The 20,595-nt window shown below is 38.7% G+C and overlaps 2 protein-coding genes across 2 annotated transcripts; both read left to right on the top strand.

Annotated features, from left to right (window-relative positions):
• Window positions 1-121: 121 nt before the first annotated feature.
• On the top strand, window positions 122-15,826 carry larp1b (La ribonucleoprotein 1B; the record flags this gene model as incomplete). Its single annotated transcript, XM_014011826.1, is given in 16 exon segments — window positions 122-347; window positions 2,438-2,596; window positions 2,807-2,917; window positions 3,026-3,185; window positions 6,163-6,307; window positions 7,764-7,941; window positions 8,023-8,210; window positions 8,289-8,651; window positions 10,648-10,759; window positions 11,402-11,571; window positions 11,657-11,763; window positions 13,176-13,336; window positions 13,415-13,559; window positions 13,639-13,748; window positions 13,835-13,962; window positions 14,721-15,826. Coding segments are annotated over 16 exon segments (2,661 nt in total), but the record flags the coding sequence as incomplete, so codon positions are not given.
• A 1,663-nt stretch (window positions 15,827-17,489) lies between these two features.
• On the top strand, window positions 17,490-19,284 carry pgrmc2 (progesterone receptor membrane component 2; the record flags this gene model as incomplete). Its single annotated transcript, XM_014011825.1, is given in 2 exon segments — window positions 17,490-17,916; window positions 19,129-19,284. Coding segments are annotated over 2 exon segments (547 nt in total), but the record flags the coding sequence as incomplete, so codon positions are not given.
• Between the last annotated feature and the right edge of the window lie 1,311 nt (window positions 19,285-20,595).

Genomic DNA, 20,595 nt, shown 5'->3' with positions numbered 1-20,595 from the left:
AACAGGACTCTGCAGAGTCAGAGGTGGAAACAATCARCAGCTGGATGAAGCTAATGAGGTTAATTAGCTTCAGATCAGGAAGAGGACTGAACCGGTCCTCCTCCTTTTTTACAAATTCCAGCAGCAGCAGAACCTCAGCAACAACGGGAAGAGGCCGTCCTCGCGCCGAGACCGGAACAAGAGGAGAGAGCGACCCGACAGGAAGTCTGAGAGCAGCCACGATGGCGGCGAGAGCAAAGAGAACCAGGAGGCTCAGCCGGACCCGCTGGGAGCGCTGTCCAAAGACGACGAGTCCAAAGTGGCTCAGGAGGCCAAGAGCTCGGGTCTGAAGAAGAGAGGAGGTGAGGGTGAGGATCTCCTTTTTTACTCGTTTTAAACTGCTGCATGTTTAACGCTGGAGTTCAGTTTGAATCAGGCTGATTTATTGTGGCTGAAGTGACTTTTGATTTTAAAATCTAAACCATGAAGCTGTGAGATTCTGCTGCTTTCTGAGTCTAAACCGCATGCTTGGTTTGGTTGATTTGACAAACTGCAATCATTTGAAATTATGAACGATTATTTGGGGAAAAAATCTTGGAAATGACTGGAAATTATACGATTTTAAAAAATCTGCCTCCCACCTAAAGAAGAGCACACAGACACTGAAAACTTCCCTCAAAAAGCTTTTATTTTTCACAGCTGATAACTGTCAYATGTTATAAAGTCACAATAAAACTTCAATGTTCAGATGTTATTTTACTGAAATACTTTGAACAATACAAACTTGTTTTAACTGGACATTAGGTAGCTCTCACAGCAGAGCAAAAGAAGAAAGTGGCTGATTTTCAGACCATAAACAGAAGGTTTTAAGGGCAAAATTGTAAATTAAACAGTTTAATCTGGAAACAAAACAAGTTTCAAAGGTTTTAAAATTAAAAGGAACTGAAAGTGACAGTGTTGTTGAATTCATTCATTTTTAAGAAATGAGTCATTTTCTTGATGAATCAGAAGTTCAAGTTTATTTCAAGTTTATTTCTATAGCTCCAAGTCCCAACATACGTTGTCTCAGGACACTGTACATGAAAAGAACAATGTAAAGAAGAAAGCAGCAGATTGTGTTGAATCACTTCATCACAGTCTCCCATCCTGAGCAAACGGTGGAGAGGAAAAACTCCCTGCTAATCAGGAAGAAACCTCCAGCAGAACCAGGCTCAGGACAGGAGACCATCTGCCTCAACGGGCTGGTTGGAGGACAGGAAAGAGACACAGACAAACACAGAAGAACTGGTCCAGGACTGGTCCAGAGGTAATGAAATAAGGCTGCAGGAGAAGAGGTGGACTAATAAATTTCTACCTGCCGGGGGAACAGTAAAAACAATCACAAATCCTATTTTTATTTGACAGAAAACATCACTGTCACCCATCGAAAACAATACTTTGTAAATGGAAATTATTAAAATTTCATGAGTTTGTTGATTATAACATCTTGCAGATATAAGACTCATAAATTCTTTTTACGTTTAAACATCCTGTTATATCTTAAGAGAGAAAGTTTATATAATCTTAAGGGACTTGAGATGTTTATTAAACCTATAATTCGAACAAATTTGAAGGATCGATGCATTTCAAAGGAACAAGATTGTGGAATAATCTGGAAAGTGATTATAAAAATGTTGGTTCAGTGTGTTTAAGAAAAAGATAAAAATAAGTTTGTTAAAGAAATATGAAATTGTATAATGTGTATCAAAAATATTTATATTTTGTTTTGTTTCTTGATTATTATTGATTGAAATTAATTTAGGAAAAAGGGGCAAATATAAGATTTTTTTTCTTCTGCCTCTTATTTCAAGTATGATTTTTTTATGTATGAATTTTTTAATTTTATTTTTAAATGAAATGAATAAATACATTAAACAGTTTCAGTCAGAAGTTTACATACAGTAGTTTTCCTCTGCAGAGTAAATCTTTACAGACAGACTTCACCAGGGGCTCTAAGTCCTGCAGAGACTCAGCTGCTAATGTTAGTGATTCCTGACCCAGACAACTTGTTGTCAGGAGCTAACGTTAGCGCTGAGGGTCAACAGAATGTAAACATACGGCAAGCCAGGAGGGACAAAATATAGAAACGCCCCAGCTTCATCACACAAGATGGCATGAGGAAAAATCCATCTTCTGTCCTGTGAATCCATTGTTTTCACGCAGCACTACACCAAAAGGTTTTGCTTGGGGGGCTTGTGAGGGTCCCCTCACCCACCCAACGCCTTTCACCGACTCTTCAGGCCTGGTTTCTGCAGGGTTTCTACTGATTAAATAAGAAAAACCCTGAGATGCCAGTTCTCCACGATCGACGATCCCACGTGCTCAATCAAACCCACGACTTGTTTTTTATTCTTTTATTTTGAAATCCTCTTTTCAAGGACCAGAGTTCTTCAAGCTGTGTTTCTGGTTACTGGCTTAGGTAACAAAAAAAAGTGGGTTTCTCTGCCGCTGGAGGAAGCGTCCCGGGACGACGCRCACAAGATGTCCCGCTCAGACGCAGACGCCGTCAGCAGCTCGCCTGACGCCACGTCGCCCAATCAAACGCTCCATAATAACAGACCGCATGACACCAACTGGAGTAAGTGTCTCGCTGTGCAGAGGTTTGACTCTTTCCTCACTCTGTCAGGCTGTTTTTTCTAACACTGATATTGTTTGGTGCATGATGGAATCAAAGCATGGCCTCTTCCAGTCTCTTCAGTAGTTTGGGGTTTTAATAGTTTATCATCCACCTAATTAATCTTTCTTTTCCTAAATAAGAATTGTGACAAGTTTGGTTCTGCGTTTTCAGGGTGGAGAGGGGAACCGCGAGACAACGTGGACGATGCCAGYGCCGTCCGAAGCGACGGGGGGATCCGTGGACGAGGAAAGGGTCGTGGACGTGGAAGAAGTCGTGGACGAGGTTTGTGTTTTTTTAGAGGAACGGCAGCGGTTACAGCATCAGTACCGAACCGTCTCCGGCTCCATACCAACGTCTCTGACTCTTTTATTCCCCCCCCTGCTTCCTCAGGTCGGTTCGAGTACTTCCGGGACTCACAGTCTTCCGACGGGTCTGCTCGGGCGCCCCCACCGTTCGGCACCAACATGGTTTATTATTACGACGAYGGAAGCAAGGTGCAGATGTACACGGTGGATGAAAAGCTGCTCAAGGAGTACATCAAACGGCAAATGTATGCATTAATTATGTTTCTTTTTCCTTTGAAATAGTAGATAATCTGTTAGGCTGCACGTTTGGAGCAAAAACAGTTTATTTAAAATTAATGTTGAGTTTTGGGAGTTTGAGAAAAAATGTTAAATTAAAAAAAAGAAAATATCAAAGTAAAGGAACTATATATATGCTCTGTTAGGATCACAGTCCAGCCTGTTATCTCGGTGGTAAAAGCCCAGTTGCAGCTTTAAACCTGAAATTCTGGCTTCCTTTAGTCCAGTTTTTGCGCCGGTTTTGAGCGTTTCTCAGCAGAGTTCGAAGCGGTCTGGACGAGAGCCGGCTCCTCGGAGTCTGGGTCCGGAGGTTCTTTACCAGAAAGAGGAAGAATGCTCCCTTTGGGTCCGGGAGGAGTCGTTGCCTCCAGCAGATATGTTGAAATATCTGTGTTTTTGTTCACAGGAGATAAATGGAACTTTATCTGTATTAATGAACGTGTTGCTCCGGCCTTACTTGGTGAAAGAGGAGCTGAACCAAAAGCTCTATACTAGTCCAGCTACGTTCCAAGCTTCACCTGTGGTCAGGAAATATGGATCCAAAATAAAAATGAGTCTTTATTTTAAACTATCGTAGACAAAATGTGAGAAAGCTCTCCTTTTATGGAATTTGATAAAGAGCTAAAACTAAACTGAAAGCAGGAAGTGGGCAACTGTTTACTAAAAGAATAGTAAAATGTGAGCTAATTGTTAGCTTTAAAAAGCTAAATATAACTTAAAAGTAAAGCATAGCAAAATACCAGTTAAAAAAGGGAAAACATTAGAAAAATTCTAGAAGTGACAAAATGCTAGTTTAAAGTAGTGAAATGCTAGCTGAAAGCCAGCGAAAGAGTAGCTAAATGTTAGATGAAAGTAGCAAAGGCTAACTAAAGTAGCAGAATGTTCATTAGAAGTAGCCAAGTGTTGGCTAAAAGTATCAAAATGTTGGCTAAAAGTAGCAAAGTATTGGATAAAAGTAGGAAATGTTGGCCATATGTAGCTAAATGTTGGCTATCTGTGGCTAAATGTTGGCTAAAAGTGCGAAATGTGGGCTATATGTAGCTAAATGTTGGCTATATGTAGCTAAATGTTGCTATATGTAGCTAAATGTTGGCTAAAAGTAGATAAGTGCTGGCTAAAAGTAGCTAAGTGTTGGCTAAATGTATGAAATGTTGCCTAAATATAGCTAAATGTTGGCTATTTGTGGCTAAATGTTGGCTAAATGTAGCTAAATGTTGGCTAAAAGTAGATAAATGCTGGCTAAAAGTAGCTAAGTGTTGGCTAAATGTATGAAATGTTGGCTAAATGTAGCTAAATGTTGGCTATATGTAGCTAAATGTTGGCTATATGTAGCTAAATGTTGCTATATGTAGCTAAATGCTGCTAAAAGTAGATAAATGTTGACTAAATGTATGAAATGTTGACTATATTTAGCTAAATGTATGAAATGTTGGCTATATGTAGCTAAATGTTGGCTATATGTAGCTAAATGTTGCTATATGTAGCTAAATGCTGCTAAAAGTAGATAAATGTTGGCTAAATGTATGAAATGTTGACTATATTTAGCTAAATGTATGAAATGTTGGCTAAATGTAGCTAAATGTTGGCTATATGTAGCTAAATGTATGAAATGTTGGCTATATGTAGCTAAATGTATGAAATGTTGGCTATATGTAGCTAAATGTATGAAATATTGGCTATATGTAGCTAAATGTTGGCTTAGAGTAGTAGAGTAGAGTATGTATGTCTCTTGAATGGTTGTTCTTAAATGTAATTTCGTTGTGCTCTGTACAATGGCAATAAAGGCATCATCAATCAGTCAATCAAAATACTTTCTTAAATAAGCTTTTAAAAAAGCTAAATGCTAGTTCGTTAAAAGTAAGAAAATGCTAGTTAAAACTAATAGTAGCAAAGAGTAGCACAATATTTGCTGAAAGGAGGGATAGTATAAAAATGTTGTTTAAAAGAAGCTAAACACTTATTTAAAAAGGAAAATATGAGTTAAATACCAAAAGTAATAAAATGGTTGCTAAAGACTAGCTGTAAGCTAAACATAGGTTAGCTAAAAGCTATGTGTAGCTAAAGACTATTTAAGAGTATCATAGGAGGTCAAAAATAATGCAAAAATACTAAAGGTGGTTTAAAAGAAACATTGTCAAAGTTTTAAAGAGATTTTTGTGTTTTTCTAAGTTGAATTTTTTTGTAGAGCTATATATTTTTTTAAATGATAAAAGTTATAAAAACCAAAAGTGAAAGCTAAATGTTTTGACTGGTAAAACACAAAGTGTTTGTTTTGACCTGCAGGGGGCAGTGTTCTCTCTCTGTCTCTCTCTCTCTGTCTGTCTGACAGCTTTGGCCTGGATAAAGATGAGACTCTGGCTGAGCACTAAAAATAACCCGAGTGCGGTTCAGGGGACAGACCATGAATTATGAGCAGGCCTGAGAAATTAAATATAAGGCAACGAGACAAAAGAAAAACAGGGTTTTATTCAGACTGCTCACTCAGTTGGTCTTACTTTTTACAAAAGAGGAACTGCTCGGTGCCTGCAGGCTGAGCTGAATGTGCAGAATGGTTTGTGTTTGTGTGTAAAGGCATGTCGTGGTGACTTAAAGTGGTGTGACAGGAGGAGACGGGGACCTTTTAGGAAACAAACGTAGTCCAGATCTGGTGCTCTGATAGAATAGTTCTCATTTTTGAGGACAATGATGGAAGTTAGGAGCCACATTTAAATGTTTTTAAGAGCAAAGTTTCTTATTTTCACACTCCAATGTTGCCCTGAACACTCAGACTTAAAATAAAAAATAAATTCCTGAGGGTCGTCAACCAGAACAGCCCAACGKTTAGGGCCTGGAGGAGTCCAGGAGACTCCATCGCCTGAAGTTTTCCTCCCAGGATCACCTGGAAGTAAAACTTGTTCAGATTAAAACTGATAATACGTAATAAATCTGTTTTTTTGTTTTTTGCAGTGAGTACTACTTCAGCATTCACAACCTGGAGCGAGACTTTTTCCTGAGGAGAAAAATGGACGTACAAGGCTTCCTGCCCGTCTCCCTCATCGCCAACTTCCACAGAGTTCAGGCTCTAACCACGGATACCAACCTCATCATGGAGGTGACACTAGCTGTTATCACCTCTGTATCACCAATAATAACCATTAATAACTGTTTATTCTTTCTGTATGTTTGGCTTTAACTACTTCTTCATACTTTGTGCTATTTCAACCGTTCATGTTTCAGAAACTTTCAGCTTATTCGGGAGAAAACTGTGACTTCTGGATTTTGTAATTTTGTAATTTTAATACTTTAAGTGTAACTTTATTTACAAAAAAATCCTTATTAAAACCCACTGAGGTCTGTTCAAATATTTAAAAATGTTCATCGTGCAATATACTGCTACTGCTAAAGCTATTACTGCTGCTGATAGAACCACTAATGCTAATTTTATKAATGCTAATTTCACTACTGCTAATTTACGAACCTAAAACTACAATTTCCAGTACTAGTTTTGCATTGCTAATGCTAATTCTGCTACTGCTATTTTTATGAATCTAAGATTAAAGTTGCTAATGCTAGTTCTTTGAATGCTAATTCTGTTATTGTTAAAACTCCTACTAATAATGCTAATTCAGCTAATGCTAATTATGCTAAAGTTGCTAATACTAGGACTTTGAATGCTAATTCTGTTATTGCTAAAACTCCTACTAATAATGCTAATTCAGCTAATGCTAATTATGCTACTGCCATTTTTACGAATCTAAGACTAATACTGCTAACACTAGTTCTTCGAATGCTAATGCTAATTCTGCTACTGCTTTTTTTTATAAATCTAACACTAAAGTTGCTAATACTAGTTCTTTAAATGTTAATTCTGTTATTGTTAAAACTTTTACTAATAATGCTAATTTAGCTAATGCTAATTCTACTGCTATTTTTACGAATTTAAGACTAATTCTGCTAACACTAGTTCTTCGAATGCTAATAAAAATTCTGTTACTGCTAGATCTACTACTGATATTGATAATTCAGCTAATACTAATTTTACTACTGCTAATTATGCTAATCTAAGACTATTGTTGCAAGATAAAAGTATGAAATGTACAAAAGAACAACAAATAACATTAAACGTACATAATTTACTGCTAAACGCTACCACAATGCTTTCTACAAATGCTTATTGTGCTACTGCTAGAACTACTACTGAAAGCTAGTTTTACTGACGCTAATGCTAACTGCAAATATATTTAATGACAAATTTACTATATATCTTATGTTTGTTTCACCACTGTTAATGCTAGCATTGCTATTGTTTATTCAACTGATGTAATTTTAGTTGAACACCAGGCCTGTGATAAATTTAGCTTTTATTTTTTTACAGTTGGAAGGTAGCCTTTTTTATTATCCTTTAGTTAAAAATTGTCTTTGTTTTCAGCTCAGGTTTATCAGATTTCAGGAAATTAATTCAGAATTTAGCATCAGCGTAGCACTTTAGCAGTTGATTAGATGCGTGTGTCTAACGTTTTTAATCTCACTGAGACTCCAGGCCTCCTGACGTTTCTCTGCCCCTTCAGGCTCTGAAAAGCAGCACAGAAGTGGAGCTGCAGGACGAAAAGATCCGCTGCAAGGTGGAGCCCGAGCGCTGGCCCATCCCCGCTCCGCCCGTCGTGGGTTCGCCTCGCACRGACTTCTCCCAGCTCATCAACTGCCCCGAGTTCGTTCCCCGGCAGAACCTGGCCCCCTCAAACACGGGTCCGTGTTGGACGGTTCTTTCAGAAGAGCGAAGGAACAACAGATTAAACGTCTGACTGTTTGAATCGTTTTGTTTTTTAGCTTCACTGTCCGTGACGGAGCCTTCTCTGGAGTCAGCGCAGCCTGAGGATTTAGTTAACGTCAGCCCCCCCAGCCAGGAGTCCCCGCCAGCACCACCTGAACCCAAAGACCCCCCGGCCCCCAAACCTGACCCTGATGCCTGGATCCAGGTGGAGAAACGCCACCGACAGGGATCTGGAAAACCAAAGGTTGGGATGTCGGAGCTTTTGTAACGTCAACGTTTCCTCCAGTTTTTTTAACAGCTTCGTGTTTCCTGTGTGCGTCAGGGGGAGAACAAGTCGCCCCGCCCGACCCACCAGGCTCCGCCGCAGGCCGAGCCGGACCAGGAGGAGCTGGACTTCATGTTCGACGAGGAGATGGAGCAGCTGGCGCCCAGGAAGAACAAGTTCACGGACTGGTCGGACGAGGACGACTCGGACTACGAGCTGGACGACCAGGACGTCAACAAGATCCTGATCGTCACGCAGACCCCTCCCTACATACGYAAGCACCCCGGCGGGGACCGCACGGGAAGCCACGAGTCCAGGGCCAAGCTCACCACTGAACTGGCCAAAGCCATCAACGATGGGCTGTACTACTACGAGCAGGACCTGTGGAAGGGAGAGGAGCAGGTGGAGTTCATCAGCAAGGTAAAACCACTGTAAACGTAGATTTGACTTGTTTCTGTCGTGGTCCAAATCTGTCTGTCTTCACTTGAAATGTGTCCTCCATTAGATTAAATCAGTGGTTCCCAACCCTGAACGGGGTCCTCGAGAACCAGGGTTTGGAACCACTGGATTAAATCTTAAACAGTGGAGCGGGACAAGAGGGAGGTTACAATGTAGACAAGAAAATAGCGTGCAGGACCAAGAATACAGTTTCAAAAAACAGTGGTCAAACAATAATAATTAAATGAGGCTGCCAGTGTTGCGCACAGCTAAGCTAAAAGTTAGCTTCACTTACCACTTATGTGCTAAAAACAAATCTTAGCTCTGATAATGCTAACCGCTAGACAAATAATAATAGTAATAATTAGTGGAAGCTAACCACTAAACAGATGAAAATAATTAGTGGAAGCTAATGCTAACTGCTAAACATAAAAATAATAATAATTAGTGGAAGCTAACCACTAACCAGATAAAAATAATATTAGTTGAAGCTAACGCTAACTGCTAAACAGATAAAAATAATAATAATTAGTGGAAGATAACCACTAAATAGATAAAAATATTAGTTGAAGCTAACGCTAACTGCTAAACGGATAAAAATAATAATTAGTGGAAGCTAACGCTAACCGTTAAATGGATAAAAATAATAATTTGTGGAAGATAACCACTAAACAGATAAAAATGATAATAGTTTAAGCTAACACTTAACCACTAAATGGATAAAAATAATTAGTGGAAGCTAACGCTAACTGCTAAACATGCAATTAATAAATAATTAGTGGAAGCTAACGCTAACTGCTAAACATGAAAATAATAATAATTAGTGGAAGCTAACGCTAACTGCTAAACATGAAAATAATAATAATCACTGGAAGCTAACCACTAAATAGATAAAAATATTAGTTGAAGCTAACTGCTAAACGGATAAAAATAATAATTTGTGGAGGCTAACGCTAACCGCTAAGACAACTGTCAGATTGGTGGGACTGATTCAAACCTGTTGGTTTTCTTTTGGTTTAATTTGAAACTGGGTGGCTCTGTCTAACTTGTAATGCTTCCAGTTTATCCCTTTCAAAATAAAAGCATGTCTTTGATCATATTTGTATTTTCATGAATGCTATTTGAAGTTAGATGAACAACAAATAGCAAATACTTTCTCTACTACATTGTATACCTTGTCAATTTTTCTACTCTTTATTTAAATATTGTTAGATGTCACCCTATTTTTTTTTTGACGCTTAGTTTTAAGTTTAGCTGCTAAAAATGCTACATGCTAACACACGGTGACACACATCCAGCACTACTTGTAAGAGGGTAGTTTTAATTAATTTGGGATAAACAGTATAAAAATAGAAGATAATAGAACGTAATTTAGTGGAAGCTACTCCGCTAAATACACCCACCACGCTGTACTGCGATAGAAAAGTATTTTCCTGCAATTCTGAGCTGCGTACATTGTATCGTAATAAAGAATGTGTTCTGCAAAGKAAGGATCTGATGGAAAAGTCAGGTGGTGTTGGACTCATTCATTGTTTACATTCTGTTTTAACAAAGCGAGCGTTGGGCTCGTTCTGGGCTCAAAGKTTGTCCCAAAAGTCACGGCACGTGGGAAACCGCACACCTGAACACACAAGAACACAGAAAATAAACRCGCTCCGAGGCCGTCCGCCCCGTGTTTTCCACAGGAGCTGACGTGTCAGGTTCAAAGTTAGTCTGTTGTGTCACACTGGCTTCAGCTGATGTTGGTGTCGGGCGGTCGTACCGGCTTACAGCCGTTATCAGTTCAAACCTTCTGCCTGATTAAGTCCTGCGGGGAGCTGGAGCGCCGCCACCAACGATAAAACGGTGCAAAGTTGATGCAGATTACTAATAATCAGCTTTATCTTTAATGTTTCAAAGCTTCAGTCGTAAATTCCACAGATTTATGTTTTTACACCAATATGTTACCAAATCTTTTTTTACATATGTTCTCATGCAGGACGTGGAGAACTTCAAGAAGCTGAACGTCATCAGCAAAGATGAGTTTGACATCCTCACGCCTAAAGCACCGGTTGACCCAAACCAGGAAGTCCCGCCTCCTCCCATGCCAGGTGGGGCTTTTGTTTCCTTTTTTTGTCACAATGAGGATTTTTTTTTTAATTGAGGAATATTATTTTCAACAAGCAAGTCATGGTTTTAAAACTCAATTTTTATTGGAAATTTCAGCTTAACGTTTGGCATCACAGTGATCYGAAGGGATTTCCCTGCAGCAAAAATGTGGCTAATTTCTGAGGAAATTAAAATAATTAGCAATAAAATGCCTTATTTCTAAAGACATACCTGTTTAAAAAAACTTTAATGTAAAGAGAGATTAGGTAGATTGTATTTACAGCACGGGTCACATTATTGTTTTTGTTTTATTTCAGTTTTTCATGCAGAACAAAAATCTTTTTGCTTCAGAACTAAACACATCATCCTGAAAAATAACAAAAATCAGGAGCAATCCAACAAAACTGTGGCGACTTTTATCAAACGGAACAGAAATATTACAGCTTCTAAAGGAAAAAAAAACATAAATATGAGAAAAATAAAGTCTCTCTGTGTTAAAATGTAATAAAATAGAAGCAGGTTTTAAATTTATTCAAGGCTAGCCTCATAAAAGCTTCATCGTGTCGTTGAGTATTGTATGACGGACACAMCATTGAAGTATTTATCATATTAAAGTATTTGAAGTGTGTTTTCTGGGTTCTCAGTGGACAGCGGCGTGGATCTGGCTCGCTCTCTGCCCACGACGGTTCCGGAGTCGCCCAGCACTTGTCAGCCTCGAACCCCCAGAACGCCACGCACACCCGGACGCCAGGACCCCAACAAGACGCCGCGCTTTTACCCCGTCATGAAGGAGAGCGCCAGCATCGACGGACAGGTGAGCTCCCTGCTCTGAGTGCAGTTACCTGTCCACCTGTTCGTCGTCTTCGCCCAAAGAGACAAGTTTAAATTTCTTGCTCCAGATGCCGAGGAAGAAGAAGACCCGCCACAGTTCCAACCCCCCTCTGGAAGCTCACATCGGCTGGGTGATGGACTCCCGGGAACACCGATCACGTTCCGCATCCATCAGGTAGCCGCATTAAAGGAAGCTAGATGAGCTGAAGTTACAATTCAGTAGCTAAAAGTAGCAACAGGGTACATCAAAAAAATTTAATCAGCAAAAAACGTTTCTAAAAGCTTAAGTTAGGAAAACAGCAGCTAAACTCCTAAATTAGCAAAAGAGTTGTTAAACGATAAACATTAGCTAAAAAAACAAAACTGTAGCTAAAAACAGGAAAATATATCTAAAGGTTAATACTTGTATTATTTTGATTAAAAGCTAAATTTAACAAAATCCTTCACAAATTAAATTTAGCAAAACTGTCACTAAAAGCTACAATTAGCACAACAGTTGCTTAAGTTAGGAAAACAGGTAAATTCTTAAATCAGTGAAAGAAAAGTTAAAAGCTTAAAATAAGCTAAAAATACAAAAAAATTGTAGGTTAAAAACAAAATTAGGAAAACATATCTAAAGGCTAATATTAGCATTATTTTGATTAAAAGCTAAATTTAACTAAATCATAACTAGGTTAAAATTAGCATAAGAGTGGCTAAAAGCTCCAATTGGAGAAATTATAGCTAAAAGCTAAAGTTAGAAAAACATTAACTAAAAGCTTAAATTAGGAAAACAATGGTTGATGTTAGCAAAAAGCTAAAATAAGCAAAATTGTTGTCAGAGGCTAATTCTGCCAAAACTATTGCTAAAAGCTCAAGATAGCTTAAATTAGCAAACCAGTAGCTAAAGCTAAACATTAGCTGAAAGTACCAAAACTGTAGCTGAACACTAAAATTAGTAAAATGCCTCTAAATGCTAATATTAGCAATATTTTGTTAAAAAAAGCTAGATTTATCAAAACGGTACCCAAGTCAAAATTAGCAATAGAGTGGCTAAAGGCTAAAATGGTAAAACAATGCCTAAAAGCTAAAACTGCAAACCTGCTGCTAAAAGCTGCTCTTAAGAACCTGTTACTAAAAGCTAAAGCTAAGAAAAAGTAGCTAAAATCTCAGATTAAAAAAAGTGGTAAATAACTAAAATTAGTGAAGTTAGCAAAGGCTGATTTAAAAAAAATAGTTTCTAAAAGCTAAAGTTAAAAAACTGTATCTAAAATAAATATTAGCAACATTTCAGTTAAAAGCTAAATTTAGTAAAATGGTATCAAATTTATATTAGTAAAATAAGTGTTTGAAGGCTAAATTTAGCTAAACAGTAGGTAACATTTAAATTGTAGCTAAATGCTAAAATTTGCATAGAAGTCTCTAAAAGTAGCATAGCATGACAAAAATACAGCAAGTGATGAACTTTTGAAGGTGAAAAAATCTAATGTATCTTTTCAATAAAAATGTTTCAGTTTTAAAAAAGTACAAAAGAAATGTTTATATTAATGTTCAGATGATCACTAAGTATTCATATTGTGATAATTAATATTTTCCTGTGTTGWGCAGCAGCTCCAACGCCTCTCCGTCAGAAGGAGCTCCGCCCACAGGAGGCTTCGGCTGCACCCCCCAGTCCCTGCCCAAGTTCTGGCATCCGTCCCACGAGCTGCTCCGAGACAACGGCTTCACTCAGCAGGGCTACCACAAGTACCGCCGACGGTGCCTGAACGGTGCGCCGAACAGCTGTTTTACAGAGAAACGTCCACRCGTCCACTCCTAAATCTAATTTTATCGTTCCCCCACCACAGAGAGGAAACGTTTGGGGATCGGCCAGTCTCAGGAGATGAACACTCTGTTCAGGTTTTGGTCCTTCTTCCTCAGGGACAACTTCAACCGGAGGATGTACGAGGAGTTCAAACAGTTCGCTCTGGAAGACGCCAAAGACAACTACAGGTCAGAGAGACGTTCGGCCATGTTTGAGCTCAGATTAGCAGGTGAATTAACGCAGATTAATCTTGTTTTTCTGCCGCAGGTACGGACTGGAGTGCCTCTTCAGATACTACAGCTACGGTTTGGAGAAGAGGTTCAGGTTGGATCTCTTCAAGGACTTCCAGGAGGAGACCCTGAGGGACTTTGAGAAAGGTAACCAGAGACTGGACTCTATCAACCTAAATGATGTTAGCGCAGATGTTTGAGTCGTCTCCGGTTGTTTCCCCCCTCGCCTCCAGGTCAGCTGTACGGACTGGAGAAGTTCTGGGCCTTCCTGAAATACTCAAAAATCAAGAACCAGCCCATAGACCCGAAGCTGCAGGAGCACCTTTCCAAGTTCAAGAATCTGGAGGACTTCAGGGTGGTGGTGAGAATTACTTCAYGTCTTGTCTTTTATCATGTTGGGTTTGTCTGTTAGCATAATATCTGCCTAAACCAGGGGGTTTACTCCGCGGGCCACAGATACTGCAGGTCAGAACATCCAGCAATTACTCTTTATATAAACCAAGTATTACAAAGATCTGTTACCTTTTAAATACTTTATTTTGCTGTATTTATGATTAAAGTAGTGATAATTAAACAAAAACACATTATTATCACATTATCTTATTATCTTATCACATTATCTTATTGACAACAAATATTTTGACATCTCTGACAAAATTTTAAACCAATTTTATTTTCACTTTCATAGTTTTATCTTCAACTGCTTGTAGTTTTAACTGTCCTGAGTTAAAACTAAGATTTACTGACGTTTTTGTAGACACCAAACATGTTTAACTARAAGAACGCAGTAAYTAAAGTAGAAAACCAGGGTTTGAGCTTAAGAGATGAATGAACCAGTTGGTGGGCYGAATGTGGCCCGYGGGCCGCCCRTTGAATRGCCCTGGCCTAAAYCTTGTGAGAGTGATTTCATAGAGCTCAGAGTATGAGTTGGGGATGACTCTCAGCTACAACCACACCAAGTTCTAGCTCAATATCTGTAAAAATGACAGGTTTGCAGCCATGTTTGCGTCAGCCTTCTGTGGCGGCCATCTTGGTCAGGGCAGCCCTGAAAGTTGATGTTAATCCAGTGAATTTGTTCATTTAAATCCTCGACAAATACAATCTTTGTCGTGTCTGCAGCCTCCGACCGGAGAGGACGGAGGCAGGAGGAGGCGCCACTCGTCCTCCGGCGGCGACGAGGCGAGGCGGCGGCGACAATCTGCCAACGTGACCTCGAAGCAAGCCTCCAAGCCCGCCTCCGAGAAAGCACCGGCCGCTCGCGGGAAGAAGCCCGACCCCAGAGGAGGGAAGGAGGACGGCGGAGACCAGGTCAAATGAAGCTTCCTCCTCCCGGCGTGAGTCTGAGCAGAAGGTCTCCGGAGCAAAGCCAACTCGACCGGTTTCAGGGTCGGACCGGTGCCGAGCGCCGTTCGTTTGTTCGCCGTTAAATTTCATGGCTTTTATCGGTGCATTTCATTTTAGAGCAAGCAAATAACGTGCATTCAGCTCGGATCTGTTGGCCTGGCTCATACGAAGAAAAAAAACAAGCCTTTTAACTATCAGATGCCAAACTCTTTGGGAAAATTGTCAATTTTACCAAAATAAGAGCTCATTTTTTTGTGCCTTGATCTTCATCATGAGTTAGTGTGACTAAATTCTGCTTATTTTTTCCTTTATTTTTCTTTTTTWAAGGTCTTCCTAATTCTGAGGGGTTTGTTAACGTGACAACACTTGTGTGAGTTTTATTTTTGACAATCAGGTTTGCAGTTTAAATTTCTGAAGGATCGACCCCGAGGCTCCACTCTGACTGCCAAACAGAGCAGCTAAACAACTCAAATAATGTGTTTTTGATTCAAAACGTCACATTTTCTGTTATTTTTCATGAATTCACCCCACGGTAGATAATTTATTATTCATTTACTTGATTGATGCAATAGTCTTAGGCATTCGCTGCAGTTTTTAAAGGTTTTGCTGTTGAATATAATTAAAATATAAATTGTTTTTGGCTGGAATTATGGGTTTATTGAGTCAATTATGCTTTTTCTTCACTGGACTTAAGAGGTTTTAGAGTTTAAATTTAAAGAAAAAAAAGTAAAAAATGTAAATATTATAAAAAAAATGATTTGCTATTAGAATTATTTGATTTTAGAAAGTGATTTGTTTTCTCAGCATTGTTTTTGAGTGTAATGCATGTTTGATGAATTGTAAAATACACAAAAAAAAGATAAAATAACTGATTGTATGCAGCTGAGTTTGTGTTTATTTTTTCACCGTTTGGTTGGGCGGGCCGTTGACGAGCGTGTCCAACCGGTTTCTGCTCACAGCTCACCTGAGCTCACCTGAAATCTACGTGTTTCAGCAGCTGCAGAGTTTTAGACTCAGAGTTGGTCTAATTCAGGATAAACTAAAGAGTTACCAAAAAATAGTATATGCATGTGTTTTAAGTATACACTAATGATGAACTAAAAAAAATAAAAAGTATACATTCAGTTTACTTTTAATGTATTTATAAGAGATATACTTAATTTATGTTAACTATACTTGCCTTTTACAAAAATTACATTGAAAGTACACTTGGGGGTAAAATATACCACACAWACAGCTCTGGAAACATTCAGAGTACTGCACAGTTTCCCTGTATTTGRTGGAAAGTATTCCATCAAATATTGATTTCTGAACTCTTCCTGAATTCAATCATTAGTTTTGTTGTTTCCAAATGAATGTGATTGGTCTAATCTAGAGTGAATGAAGACTTGGTCTAATCCAGATCAGACTAAGACTTGGTCTAATCTAGAGTGAAYKAAGACTTGGTCTAATCTAGAGTGAACTAAGACTTGGTCTAATCCAGAGTAAATTTAAGACTTGGTCTAATCCAGAGTAAACAAAGACTTGGTCTAATCCAGAGTAAACAAAGACTTGGTCTAATCCAGAGTAAACAAAGACTTGGTCTAATCCAGAGTAAACAAAGACTTTTTCTAATCCAGATCAAACTAAGACTTGGTCTAATCCAGAGTGAACTAAGACTTGGTCTAATCCAGAGTAAACTAAGACTTTTTCCTAATCCAGAGTGAACTAAGACTTGTTCTAATCCAGATCAAACTAAGACTTGGTCTAATCCAGAGTAAACTAAGACATGGTCTAATCCAAAGTGAGTTAAAAGTTGGTCTAGTCCAGAGTGAACTAAGACTTAGTTTAGTCCAGGGGAGTCTGATCCTAGTCCTTAAAGGTTCCTCATTTTTGTCTCATCTGATTTGAGAAAATGAATGTATATCAGGGTTCTGTAGAACCTGAAGACCTGTGGAAAGAAGACAAACATCTAAATCATGCTGGATTAAGTCCTCCTGGACTGAACACCACAGGACCTGGTGTTTGTGGTCAGTCTGAGCTCAAGACAAGATTTTACCTCCACATCTATAAAACTGAGTTAGAGCCATATTTGTGTGTTTGTAATCATGGTGTCTCCAAACCTAACGAGTCAAAGATGCACATCCAATGATTACTTTATAAATGTTTTACTAAAATCCATCAAGTGGCTCGTAAGATATTTTGCTAACAGATGCGAGAATTTACAGCCATTTTTCTTTCATAATTGCTGACAAAATAATTACGTTTTTTATTGTTTTGTCACAGCTTTTTTGTTACCATTTTAGTATTGAAGSGAAGTACAGGTTAGGGTTATACAGTACTACCCTTCTCATAAGAAGCTAGATTTAAGAGTTTGATGCATTTACGTGTTTCACGTAAACCTCACAGTGTGCTCATATGTGATTTTACTTATTATGTATATTTTTGTCTTTTCATTTTTTTATTTATGACATGTGTTTGGTGTCAGTTCGTCTGCATAAACTGCTTATTAACGTGTTTGTATCTAGTTTCGGTGGGGATGTTTCTCTTCGGAAGGCGCGGGACTCACTCAACTGGTGGTCGTCTCGTTCCCGACAGACCATGAACGCAGCACGTCGCCAGGGGCGGGTAGGCGCTAAACTGTGCAGCATGGCGGACGATGGAGACAGTTCGAGCGGACCAGTTGACTCGAGGGGCGGGCGGGGGACACCGGAGGAGTCGGACGGGCTCGGCTTGGGCGGAATGCTGCTGAATATCAGCGTTTTGGTTCTGGTGATGGCCGTTTGCCTGGCGTTGTACCGGCGGTGGGGCAGGCGGCTCGGCGCCGACGCGGCCCAAGGCGCCGAGGCCTCGACGCTCCCCAAGATGCGAAGACGGGACTTCAGTTTGGAGCAGCTGCGGGAGTACGACGGGCTCCAGAACCCCCGCATTCTCATGGCCGTCAACATGAAAGTCTTCGACGTGACGAGCGGTAAAAAGTTTTACGGTAAAGGTGAGTGAGGGGCCGGGCARAGCGGGGTTCGCTGACACGTCGGCGCCTGTTGGTGATTCGGTCTGGACCAGAATTTGAGCTCTTGGCTTTGTGTTGAACGGGATTAGCTGCTAGCTAGCTAAGCAGCGACAACTGTGGCGATGACAACAGATYCAAACTCAACATGTCTGCACAGTAAACTTGAAACACTTTTAGGTTAAAGTTGTTTTACTGGGTCAGCAGTGCCATCGTGCAATCATCTGTTGTGCTAATGCTAACAAGCTAGCCTGTTGACATGCCTGTCAGTGCGGTTCGTGTTGTGTCCTGAACCCGCCTCTTGTTTTCAGGAGCACACCCCTCTGTCTCATGCAAGCTTCTCATTATTCTGATGAATATTTACGTATGAAATTCTGTATCTATTATAAATCTTAAAGGTTTCTGTTTTAGTCACCAAACAGTTCGATCCATCATCGATTTATCTTTATCGATGCATTTCAATTAGCTCAACTAAAGTTAGGATAATTGAACAGGACTATGTCTTAGTTTACGCAATTTAACGCTAATGTGTAAGATGTTATGTCTGATAAAGAGGAGGTAACAAAGTGTAAACAAAGCAGTAATGAACAGGCTGCTGACTAACATTTAGCATGGATGCTAACTTAACGTTAAAAACGCCATTGAAAAGCTAACGCGGCTAGCATCGTGTTCCACGCTGCACAAATCAAACGTTTCAAAGTATTTTCTAAAGACTTTGTTGTTTTGATGAATCTAGTTATTATTTACGGATATTTTAAAGGGAGAAAATGYGTGAAAACTGGATTTTACGGGAAACTACGGTAGCCCTGCTGGGACAAACTACTCTGSTGATTGTCTTACAATAACCACTGTATCGATTTCTGACATTTAAAAATCAATTATTAAATATTTCATGCATGTCAATGATGCAGCTAAAACATTTTTTTCACAACCAAGTCCTAATATCTATTGCAAGCCCATTAAAAACAACATTTTTTATAGATTTTTTTTTTGAAATAACAGGCATTAAGTCCTTCATAATGTGACCAGTCTTAGCATCTCATTATCCTTTAGCTACTTTACCTTACCTATCCTTTAGCTAATTACCTAGTTAACCATTGTAAGCATCTTATAAATGAACGAACAGTGTTTTTTATTTATTTATTTATTTTATAACCATCAGGTCTTCTTTACAATAGCCGTTTGTTTTTCCCTCAGACGGTCCTTACGGCATTTTCGCTGGCCGGGATGCTTCGAGGGGCCTCGCCACCTTCTGCTTGGAGAAAAACGCCCTTAGGGACGAGTACGACGACTTGTCAGACCTCACCGCTGTACAGATGGAGAGTGTGAGGGAGTGGGAAATGCAGTTTATGGGTAGGTTTATGGGTACCAGATGTGTTTATTTTTAGCTGTAAAAACTTGATTTTGTTCAAAATTCACATCCTTTAAATTTTGTTGTGGCAGTGTATGCAGTCGGCTGTAAAAATGAAGAAAATTAAAGATAAACTAGTATACATTTTTATTATATTTACCTTTTTATTTTTTGATGTGTTTTTGCTGATTTTAATGTTTTAGGGCTATTTGTGTTTTAATTGCAGCACTTTGATAACTGTAGCTGTTTTTAAACATACCTTTAACAATTTAATTTGATTAAACCTGTAATAAAACGTTTCTGAATGTGTGTGTATGTGTATATATATATATATATATATATATACATATACACACACACACACACACACAAATGTAACAAACCTTTAATTTAAGGGCAAATACACTACATTATTACGTTTAGCACAAGGCTGTTTAATTGAACATTTCCGTTTTGTTTATTGTTTTAAAATGACTCACCAAAAACTATGAAAGCATAAAAATATTCTGCAGTTTGAAAACACTTTTCTCTGTTTATATGAATATGCAATACTGAATTGCAGGTCTGCATTAAATGTAAACAAAGCCCTCTTGTCTGCAAAACATCTAATCATAAATCCAAACCAATGTGTCCAACTTCTTATTTCTCATGTTTGCCACCATTGTTTGTCATTTCGGCTGTTTTTGTAGCTAAACAAACGTGGTAGTTGATGGTTGAGTTGATCATTTTAGGTTAAAATACTTTTTAGATTCATCCTTTGATTATTTGATACAAGACTAAYGCTTAATAGATAAAAAATTAGCCAATCAAGTTAATCCAAACCAGAGTAATCGCTCTAACTTGTTASACTTACAATTCATGCCTTTCAGAATAAAAGTATTTCTAAATCAATTTTATATTTTTATTATTGWTAAAAGTTAATCAAATAACAAATATGTTCTATACCATATTTTGTTTGTAGACAGTTTTTGTATTCAYTATTTAAATATTAAGTGTTTATTTATTTTTGATGCTCTTAGTTTGAAGTTTAACTGCTAAAGATGCTACATGCAACCTGACACGTCAAGCACTGCTTGTAAGCGAGGATGGTTTTTGTTTAGTTCAGGATAAACAACATAAAAACAGATGTTTTACACTTTTTTTAGTGGACTTAAAATTAGCGTAAGTTATCAGTTTCCAAAGCTAGCAGTAAGCTAGTTSTGCTATTAGCTGATCAGCAGAACTAATCACACAACTGCTCCAAGATCGTCACCATAGTTTATCATTTCAAACAAACATTTGGTAGTTGATAGTTGGGTTGCTTATTTTAGGCC

The sequence above is a fragment of the Austrofundulus limnaeus genome, unplaced genomic scaffold (genome assembly GCF_001266775.1).
Source record: "Austrofundulus limnaeus strain Quisiro unplaced genomic scaffold, Austrofundulus_limnaeus-1.0 Scaffold85, whole genome shotgun sequence".
Lineage (NCBI taxonomy): Eukaryota > Metazoa > Chordata > Actinopteri > Cyprinodontiformes > Rivulidae > Austrofundulus > Austrofundulus limnaeus.
This window is presented reverse-complemented; position numbering and strand designations above follow the sequence as displayed.